Consider the following 10,809-nt stretch of genomic DNA (forward strand, 5'->3'; position numbering starts at 1 on the left):
TCGTTTCGTTTCTTTTCTTTCGCGTCTAGTTGATTCAAGGAGTCCGATGTGGGTCGTTAAATATTTACCGAGTGGTAACGAGGCAGTCACTTATCGTACTCGAGATTACGCTAGGAACGACGTTCGGGATAGTGAAAAGGAGATGGACTTCTCTCACGTACGGCACACATATCTCTCTTCTTATAGTTACGCATACAGTTACAATTTGTATATAAGTACATTGGTGGATGTATAGCTATCTATATAGGTATTACGTATGTGCTTTATCCACGATGAAAAGAGAGGCAAAGAGAAGCGAACTAAGAGAGAGATTATAACGACGCTTCCGGAAGCGCTTCTCTCTTTCGCTTTGTAACGACGCTAATGTATTCCATTGAGGATGGGCAGCACCAGTAACCCAACAACAAGCCCTCATGTTTTGAATAATGGACGGCCGGTTCCTCCACAATCACGGATTTGTGCTCGTGATATAGCGACGGTGCCATCCGAGCCAAATTGTCCCGACCGCACTATTTAAAATGCTAAAGACCCTAGGATCCAAAAGAGAGAGAGAGAGAGAGAGAGAGAGAGAGAGAGAGAGAGAGATTGCGCGTCAAGAGTAAAGGGACTTAGCGCGTGGACCATTCGAGAGGCAGGGGGAAGAGCTGGTGGAAGGACGGAGCCAATGTCGCTGGTCATAAATCTTCCGGATGAAATGAAAAGCGACGCTTTTACGCGATCCATCTGCTATGAGTCACGAACAAAAAGGAAAGCCTGTAATAACTTACTATTTTGCAAAACCAACGAGAATCATCGATGATCTCTGCTTTATTACATATATGCAATGTTGAATATACATTATTTGTAACGTTCCCTCATGTTGTTACAGGCGTGAAGTGAAAAATGTGTGTATCGTGTTCGTAAGTGAGTTTATTCTCGCAATGTTGAATATATTTGTAATATTGTCTCGTGTTGTTACAAGAGCAAAGTGGAAAATGTGTATGTGTGTGTGTGTGTGTGTGTGTGTGTGTATGTATACATGTACGTAACAATGTTATAAATCGTCTTTTTCCATTGTAAATCACAATAAAACAATGTTACGACTTGGATCATAAATTTGTTTGTTATTTATTTATCTATGTATCTCCTGGGTCTAATATAGTAAGTTACGTATGTCTTTACAAAAATTGCTAAGACAACGAGAAATTTTTTACGTTTTCGCATTTACTTCCAGTGATATGTGTTTCTACGAAAGAAAAAAAAAAAGAAAAAAAAAAGAAGAAAAAAAATTATTATTTGACGTCTGAGTGACATTAATTATTGAAATTACAAAAAGAATAGTTGATATGTCACACATGTTTAACGAATTCTCTCCCAAGAGAGAAAGAGAGAGAGAGAGAGAGAGAGAGAGAGAGAGAGAGAAATGAGGTTGGTCATTGGAAATTGGCTCGTTTCAACGGATCTAGAATAATTAGAGCGTCGAGGACAACTCGAGTAAGAACGGTTGGTAATCGGAACGAAGGGAGGTCGAATGGACAAGAGGCTGAAATTCGCGAGCCAATAAAAGTGCACGAAGCCACCGGAAGTCTACGTGGAAAGCCTGCTTCGTTTATCTTGGCCGCGCATCCTTCCTAAATGTAGTTCGGCGAAACAAAAGCTAGAAAACAAAGAGAAAACCGCGAACTCGTTCCTGCCCCTTTCTGGACACTGACTGGGACCTTTTGTCTAAGGGAAACGCAATTTCGTTTGGCAAGAAATCTCCGTTGTACCATTGGAAGCGGGAGTGAGAGAGAGAGAGAGAGAGAGAGAGAGAGAGAGAGAGCGAGAGAGAGAGAGAGAGCATATCATCTCGATTGGATTATCGGTGTGTATATGAAAACGTTTGGTACAATGTTGGTGGCTTGGACGATAAGCAATCCCAATGGGAAATCCTACTCGAGGTCGAGAACATAATTGCTGAAATTGAGCGTTCCAAAGCGGGATACAGTAGCATAGTATCCTTTCCTGTAATGCCTGGATAAAGTAAAGAATTATGAGCTTGCTACGGATCTACTCGAAGAAGATAAAGCGTAAAGGATAGAAGTATGAACAAGGATGTTCGATCGTTAACGGATAAAATTTATTGAACGATGATTGATCTTCTTTCAACGATGGGTCAACGCTATATAAAGTAATTTTTGTATTATCTATACGATGACCGTAATCCAACGACGAAAGTAATAACGTTGCTTCGTATGCTATTATCTCGAGGATAACTCGTATAATGCAGTTGACTGTATAATCTCGGGGATCTTCGATAATTGCAGTTTTCTTTTTTATATTCTTTTCTTTCCTCGCAAAAAGACAAGATTTTACTATCACGGTATTTAATGAAGAAGAATTTTGTGATATTTTTTTTTCTTGATATCTCCCTTTTCTTTTTTTTTTACGATCATTTCGGTCGTCGTTCGTTAAAATAAAATTAATTCTTGGAACGGAGAATCTTATCTTTCTTTTCACGATAGAGAGAGAGAGAGAGAGAGAGAGAGAGAGAGAGAGAGAGAGGGAGCGCGTTAGTTTCATCGTTTACATAATATTGTATCGTAATAAAAAAAAAGATATTATCTTGGAATATCCTTCTTCTTTGATTTATATGCGAAGCCAACTGATATTTATGTATTTTTGTACTTTCTTTCTCGATTTTATTCAGAGAAATGTCGTGAAGTGAAAATTTGTTCGAATCATCGAGGAAAATTTCGTAGCTATTATGGACGCTAATACCTATATCTCGAATGTAAAGGAAGAAGTATTTTAGCAAAATTCAAAGAGATCTATCTCGGGTATCGACAAAGTAAGTATAGGTAGCTACCCTATAGATGATCTCGACGCTTCAGGAAAATCCGGCGAGCTTTCACGGTTCGAGTCTACGATGCATATTTAGATTGATCTTGGATGTATTCGGAGCGTAATGCGAGGACGAGCTGGGCAATACCTACCTACGTACAAAGGGTTCCTCATAATGCCGACAAAGTGTGTTCGAAAGCAGCAGCACGTATGAAAGTCGGCCATCGATTAAACGCGCATCCGCAAAAAAGACGCTCAAAAAGGACCGACCGAGCGAAAATAAACTACGATTGTCGTTTCTACCTGACGTACCTATTTCTCTTCGGGGAAAAAAGCTCAACGACGCGTCTACTTCCGATTTCTTTCACATCGAAAGATTTCTATCGTCTTAATATCGACCAAGTCTTCAACTCCTTCCGTGAACTCTTGCGCAAAATTATAAGTAAACATATCGTTTCATAAGAACGGGATCTTTCAAATGTACGAATGGATGAACGAAGTTGAATATATTTTTCAATTTTTCGTGAAAAGCAGGCTGGCTCGTTTAGATATTTCTTTCTTTTCTCGACACGATGAGCCATTAAACGGGTAAATGATAGTACGCTGTGTTATACAAAATGAACCGTTATGGGGTAAAACATACTCGTAAATCATTTCCGCGGCTTGAATTTTTCTTTTTTCGCCTTCTTCGTTTCCCCTGTTCTTCTCTTCGTCTCTTTATTCTCTACTTTAGTCACACATCTCAACCCAACAAAATCCACAGTGTATTACCATTCCAAATTTTCTTTTTATTTCAAATAACAAAGCGAAATATAAAGCGTATTTCGCTTTTCAAAGGTCTACAATAATGGAGACCAAGTTTACCTTGATGATTGTACCGAGAAAATAGTTTATAAGCGTTGAATACAGCATTTCCTCTTATACTCAAGTTGTATCGGGTCTACCATTACCCAAGGACCATTGTATTCAAACTTTCTATGAAATGGACATAGAAATTGGCCTATGCGTAGTTTCTGTTATTACACTGTTGTAACGTATCGTACTATAAATATTTCATTAAGTCATTAATATTAATGAATGTTACAAATCTTTGAATAGCTCTTGTTTCTCCTCTCTCTCTCTCTCTCTCTCTCTCTCTCTCTCTCTCTCTCTCTCTCTTTCTTTTTCATTAATAATGATTGATAAATATATAAAACGTATTTGATAGGATGAGAAAAGAACTCAGAAATTCTATCGAACGAATTTACCTTTTCGACATCGATGCCAATGTAAATTTTAATATTTAAACCGGATAGATTTGGAATTCACATTAATCAATATCCATGAAGCTTGATGTATCTACGTTAAATCCGACATAGACATTTATGAAAAGAAGTTCTCGCACGAAAAGAGGAAAAAAAACGACATTATTATGGATATATCTCGAGGATATGATACCTCTTTTTATAATAATATAGCGGCGGTAGTAGATATATTATAAAATATCTACCTATATATATATATATATATACACACACACACACATATGTATATATATATATATATATATGATATCGTATATGATTGCTTCAAATGCACGAATATGTCCATAAAATCGCAGCGACGAAATGGTATAGGATTTCGTTGCGTGCAAATATATCTATATGTATAATAAATATAAATTGAGATATGGGACAGGAGAGCGATCGATCGAAAACAAATTCGTGAGAGTTACGTTCTCGCATAATAATGTATATGAGAATTCCTGTCGTCTTGATTCTTCAAGCAGTAAAAGATAGGAAAGAAAAGAGGACAAGGAATATGGGAAGAGAGAAGGAATCGTCTTTGCGGATAGAAAGAGGTTGGATTAAGAAAATCCTGTGTTTCAGCACATGTGAAATAGGTCAGATCGTAAAGGCCACAACGTGGGCGTCGTCAGTGTCTTTTTTTAAGCACGAAAAATGCGAAATTCAACGTCTTACTCTCTCTTCCTCCTTCCCCCTCACACTCTTTCGAATAAAAAAAAAAAATAGAAAAAAAGAAAAAAGAAAAAAAAAGAGAAAGATAATGCTCCTAGAATGTGATTTTAGGTCAGAACTTTTAACTCTGAATTTTAGAAGAAAAAAAGGTAAAATGCATTACAAGACTTTGAAGAAAAAGTTTCTTTCTCTTTACTCATTCACGATAAGATTGACTACGAAAGGCAAAGAAGTTGAAAATCGATCAACGATAAACGTACTTACGTCGTGTAACAAATAGAAGGTTTAAGTTTTAACGTCGACCGATAATAGTTTAGATCTAATTATAAGTTCACGTGGGCTTATTATACCTACACCATCGTTGACGTACGGCTTCATAGTGAATGCACTAGATGTTAATAGCAAGGATTCTCATCAATGACGTTAATGGGATAAAGGGAGAGAGAGAGAGAGAGAGAGAGAGAGAGAGAGAGAGAGAGAGAGAGAGAGAGAGATCGAACTTGATCGCTTTCTTTTATATCTCTAAACAGATATCGTTCTCAAGGACGTAATCCATATCAAGATACGTGAAATGTTTCTAACGTGACTAAACCTATACAACAAGATTCTCTTTTCGTTGATGAGCTGCTTCGAGGAATTCTGATACGTTGAATATTAGTTAACTATTATGTAAACACGACGATCCTTTTGAACATAAGTTTGTAGTTGGACTAAGGTGACATTGACTTCATATATGACCGACATGAAAGAGGAAACACAATGACACGCGATAAGATCGCGACGATCTGGAAACTACGCCATTGGAAATCATCGTGCGTGCACCGCAACGTATTCTATAGGATTATAATAATCGATTGATACGAAACGATCTAATCGTTAGATAATAAATACTGTGACAACAAAATTCACCATATTACATCATTGTTTTCTTAATGCCACTATGATTATATGTACTTACTTACATACATGGTCATTTTTTTTTTTTCCATTAGAGTATCTTTTTTTATCATAAAATATTTACATTAATAATGAATTAATTTTCAAACTCGTTCCATTTGCTCTATATTTATAATAATTAAAATTACCATCTTGTTTGAACATTTCTCGTAATTTCATTTATGATGGTGCCGGCAAATACATGAAATTTGCTCGTTAAATATATAAACGAGACGTTAATTCGATTAAGAAATTAATATTCCGGAAGTATCAGGTTTAACGGGCGATAACCATTCCTACGTTACAGAGAGGATATTATGTTACCGTAAGAATTTCTTTCTTGAGAAAATATTTTTTCACTTATGAACATTATACGATATTGTACGAGAATGTACGATAAAAGATGCATAATAAATTTCATAAATAATGCAAAATTACATCGAATCTATATTCATGAACATATCGTTCTATTGTTAATACTATACATGTTATTATTTCGTATAGAAAATCGCATATATATTTTGCAATAGTATATATATTATATTTATTTAAAATTTATTTATATTATATTTATATTATATTTATTTATATACATATATAATATATATATATTATAATATATAATATATATATAATATTTTGCAAAATCGTATTTATATACTTTGCCATAAAAGCATATTGCGAGAAGTACAAAACTATAGCAATTGTATTCCGTTACTCTCGAATGCTATTACGTCAGAACATGCCAATCAATCTTAATCCATTTTTCTCGAGGCAACGAAACGCTCGGAGCTGAAATTTCATGTCAATTTAGAGAAGAAGTGTCTCATTCGTCGCCTTAAGCGTTCCATCTCGAGGACACTCTTTATTTCTTTCTTGCGAAAAAAAAAAAAGAAAAAAAAAAAGAAAAAAAAACCGATAGCTTTCCAAGTGCTAAAGTCTTACTCGAAGAGTTATATTGCTCGTTCAGAATATGAATTAACTTGTTCGATTGTTAATGTTGCATTTTATGCGAAAGAGAAGTAAAATAAAGTAAAGTTAATCGACGAAGTTCGTTAGATATTTTTCATTTTCGTTTAAACGCCTGTATGAGAAAAAGAGAGGAAAAAGGTTATATATGCGTCGACGTTAAATCGGATAGAACATATGTTGCACGGGCGCGATTAATTAGAGTGCGAGAGAAGAATTTTCAATGAGAACCTTCTAATTCGCTGAACGAAATTGCTCTCTAAGTTGAAAGTACTCTGGAGGATAAAAATAGAGCAAACACTGATTGTGCACGTGAGCGAGAGTCTGCGATGGCATTCGCCGAGTTATCCGAGCGTTCCGAATGAGGGGAAGAAAAAAGACGCCTACGCTTATGGTCAGAAGGTCAAGGCTTTCTCTTTCCCTTTGCTATGTTATTCGAAGCCCTTTAAACGAAGGCCAGTTCCCCAAGAAGGAAAGGGAACGTGATCGTTCGAGCATGAGACGAGATCGTTCGGGGAAAAAAGTCTTAGAGTCTAACGGGTGTCTAGAAAGTTGTCGCCGAGAGTATCAGGATATTTACCTGATGAGAGTGATAGTCGGGAGCAGCGCCGTTGAGGAGCCTGAAGCGAAAGGGACTATGCACGGGACAGTTGATGCGGAAGGGACTCTCGGCGGGTAATCTGGGCGGTGTGTGCGAGTGAGGTCCGTAGATAACGCAATCCATGGGTATCGGTCTTCCTGGTGCGTGTTCGAGCGATCGGCAGGAGTAGTTGACGGTCGGCCTTGGAGGATGATCGATGGGTCGACAGGAAGTTTGTTCGATACCCGCCGACGGCGGCGGCGGTGGTCTATGTGCATCATGAGCGAGCCTATGCTCGAGCAATCTCGAAACATGTTCGACCGATCTGCAGCCGTGTTCGTGGGGTCTGCCGAGATGATGATCGTGCACGTAACTGGCATGATCCTTCAAACGACATGGATGTTCTATGACGCGCATCGCATGGTGTTCCATCGTACTCCTCATGCCTGCCGCCGACATCGATGACGGCACGTTTCCTAGATGATCATGAATCGGCCTGGGCTGTTCGGTGCGTATCTGATCCATCATTTGCGGCCTACCTATAGCCTCCATTGACCTGCTCGATTGTCGACGATCCATCGAGCCAGTTCTTCCTGAAGACTCCATCATCGGTTGCCTTATAACCGAGTCCGCTGATCTCATAGACTCCATCGATCTCATCGTTTCGGTCGCTCGCAGATCGTGCTCGATCGGTCGCATAGGCGATGGGTCGGTCGATCTGCACGATCTGTCCCAGCATCGTGGCACCGTATTCGAATACCCGATGTTACCGGCGATGCTGCCGTTACTTCCGCCGCCAATACCGCCACTACCACCACCACCACTGCCACTAGCTGCTGCACTACCGACACCACCACTACCTCCGACATGACCTTGAGGCACCCAACCTCCCGCATACGGATGATCCATTTCCAACACGTCGTTTCGCCGTCAACGCGCCTCCTCACGAATCGTAACGCCACATGGGGCCCTGTCCGGTGCCATGTCCAGTAGCACTCTTGCCACTCTTCGTCGATGCCACACGCGCGTATGAATACCGAAACGCACTTGACGAACAAACGAACGAACGAACAGACGAACAAATCAACGGACGAACGAACAAACGAACGAACTAAAGAACGAACGAACGACGCGACTGAACTATTAACGCAACATACACGTGAGAAAAAGTAGAGCTATAATGGAAAGACGGAAAGACGGAAAACGAGTAACAAAGCGTACGGAGAGTTACGCGACAGAAGAGAAAAGTGTTCGAGGATTGAGGATAGAAGCAGTGAGAGCGAGTGCGGCAGCAACGGAAAACCGACGCATCGCGGTGCCGCGCTCCCCAGCACTGAGCCTCGCGGCCTCGACTGCCGCGCAGATCGTCCACGCAAACCGACCGACCCACCACCGTCTCTCTTTCTCTCTCTCTCTCTCTCTCTCTCTCTCTCTCTCTCTCTCCCTCTTTCACCCTCTCCCTCTCTTCATCCCTATCTATCTCTTACTCTCTCGTACGCGTTCACCCACCTACTAGCTATCCATCCCTTCCCACCCTCAACGAACGAACAGGGCTATCCACATCCAGCGGCGACCCCTCTCGCAAGCAATGGCAGCACTGGTAACTCGGCTGCTGCTCCTTCGTCCCTCCGGACCGCAATGCTCGCCCACCATCTTCGGTTTCACTCTCCTACCCCGATTTCGACCTTACTACCCCTTCTCTATCTCTTTTCTTCTCCCGCATCGTCCACTTTTTTTTCTTTCTTTCTTCCTTTCTCTGTCTTTCCACGCTCGTATTTCTCATCGTTCTTCTTCGTGGACAACCACAGAGAGACACGCTTTCTCTCTCGTCTTTGCCCTGATAATTTTATTTGTTCGTATCATCTTTTTACATTTCTGTCTTCTTATGTCGATGATCGACATTTCGTATTTTGTTTCTGTCATGTCAGATAATATTCACTTTCTTTCTTATCTCGGATAAACGTTTGGCCTTTATTCAATGCAGAAAACTGCAAAAGAATTGTGAATGAAAAATGAACAATCGATTTTACGAGGCAAGGCTACTCCTGATGATACGTGCGAGCGAGTACGCAGACCTCCCTCAGACCTTTCTCTATCATACTGCTTTCAATAATTATTTATAGATATTTTCCGTGGGGATGACATTACGTTCGCTTTCGCACTTCCTTTTCTACGCTCGTTTTTTGGACAAATATCTTCTCACTTCTGTCGAAAATAATATAAGAAAAATTTTTATTTATATTAAAATAAATTTGAGAATTTTCGTAAATTAATCGAAACTTAGAAAAGTTCCCTTTAAAAAATATCACCTTCTTTATTCGTTCGTATATTTAAACATCGCATTGGGATTTTCGAAAAGTGTTTAAAAGTTGAAACCACGCGAGCGTCCCCTTTATCTATCTTGTTTTATCACTGACTTACAAGAAAGACGTATCACTCCGGGCAAATTGACCCAGATCAAGAAGAAAAGTCACAAGAACAATCTACTATCTCTACATTTGTATGATGTTGTATTTGCAGAGCCGTAACTTGATTATCCTTTGTAAAACTTATCTCATAGCGGTTTCGAGTAGCAGTCGAAGTGACTTTTGTTTCTCGAGAAAGTCAAGTTTTCAGCGTTTCTAATTTCTTCGTTCTATCGTCAGATCAAAACGCTCGCTTATCTTCTAGGTCTATTTCAAGAGAGAGAAAGAGAGAGAGAGAGAGACAGAGAGAGATATGTATGTAATCGTTCGAAATAGTTCGGCATCGCCACAAATGTGTATGCAAATGCGATGTCGAAAACGCGTTAGTATGTGGTAGTCATTGCACAGGTATGTATGTCGTGTCTTCCTTTGCCAGGATATCTGTATACCTATGTATGTACGTATGTAGTCACGAGTTGGACTATTAAGCGAGGAAGAGCTCAAAGGAAAATGAGACAATTGATGATCCTTGTAGCATTCGTATCCTGCAGTTGTCATTTTCCGGAAATAATCCGTTCAGTATATTAAACATCATTAGTTCCGAGAGTGATTATCGTTGTATCGATCAGTAGATTGCAGAGAGAATGGTTTACAGTTCACAATATCCGTTTTTCCAATCATTAAGAGGATTAATGCTTATTGATAATCGTTAGCAACAGACGATGGAAAAAGAATAAACGAGAGGGAATATGTTCCGTCTTCTTTCGCAAAGTTTCCACAAAGTTTCACATTCGATCGAAATACACACATTGAAATATATAGAGATTTCACGTCTGGTATGTCTTTTATATAATTGTATAAATTTATATTTATATATATATATATATATATATATATATATATAACTAGGTTGTAAGTTTTTATACATGTATATGTATATTTACCTACATATGTACGTTTTTGACGGATGATTCTCGTATACGAAAGACGAGTCTAAAACCGAAAGTAAACGAGTCGACATGCCATCATATATTTCGGAACTTCTTCAACAATGAAAGCTCACGAAAAGTTCGAACTCTTCTCGAGTGGTATACCAAACTACTTTCCTTCAACTTTAACTTCAATTCTAAATGGTAAGGCGTTTGCGAGTTATCTACCT

At 39.1% G+C, this 10,809-nt stretch overlaps 1 protein-coding gene across 18 annotated transcripts in view; it reads right to left on the reverse strand.

Annotated features, from left to right (window-relative positions):
• Nucleotides 1-10,809, reverse strand: part of LOC124946897 (peripheral plasma membrane protein CASK) — a 127,427-nt gene that overhangs the window by 64,500 nt on the left and 52,118 nt on the right. Inside the window, exon 1 of one of the 18 annotated variants that reach the window (XM_047488302.1) lies at nt 7,246-8,635. The exons of 15 other annotated variants lie outside the window; for them this stretch is intronic. In XM_047488302.1, the coding sequence (XP_047344258.1) occupies nt 7,246-8,154 (909 nt within the window). In that variant the 5' untranslated portion in view covers nt 8,155-8,635. Of the gene's footprint in view, nt 1-7,245; nt 8,636-10,809 lie in introns of those variants that run through there. 2 more of the 18 variants (XM_047488303.1, XM_047488304.1) reach the window with 2 other exon arrangements.

The sequence above is a fragment of the Vespa velutina genome, chromosome 2 (genome assembly GCF_912470025.1).
Source record: "Vespa velutina chromosome 2, iVesVel2.1, whole genome shotgun sequence".
In the NCBI taxonomy this organism is placed as follows: Eukaryota; Metazoa; Arthropoda; class Insecta; order Hymenoptera; family Vespidae; genus Vespa; species Vespa velutina.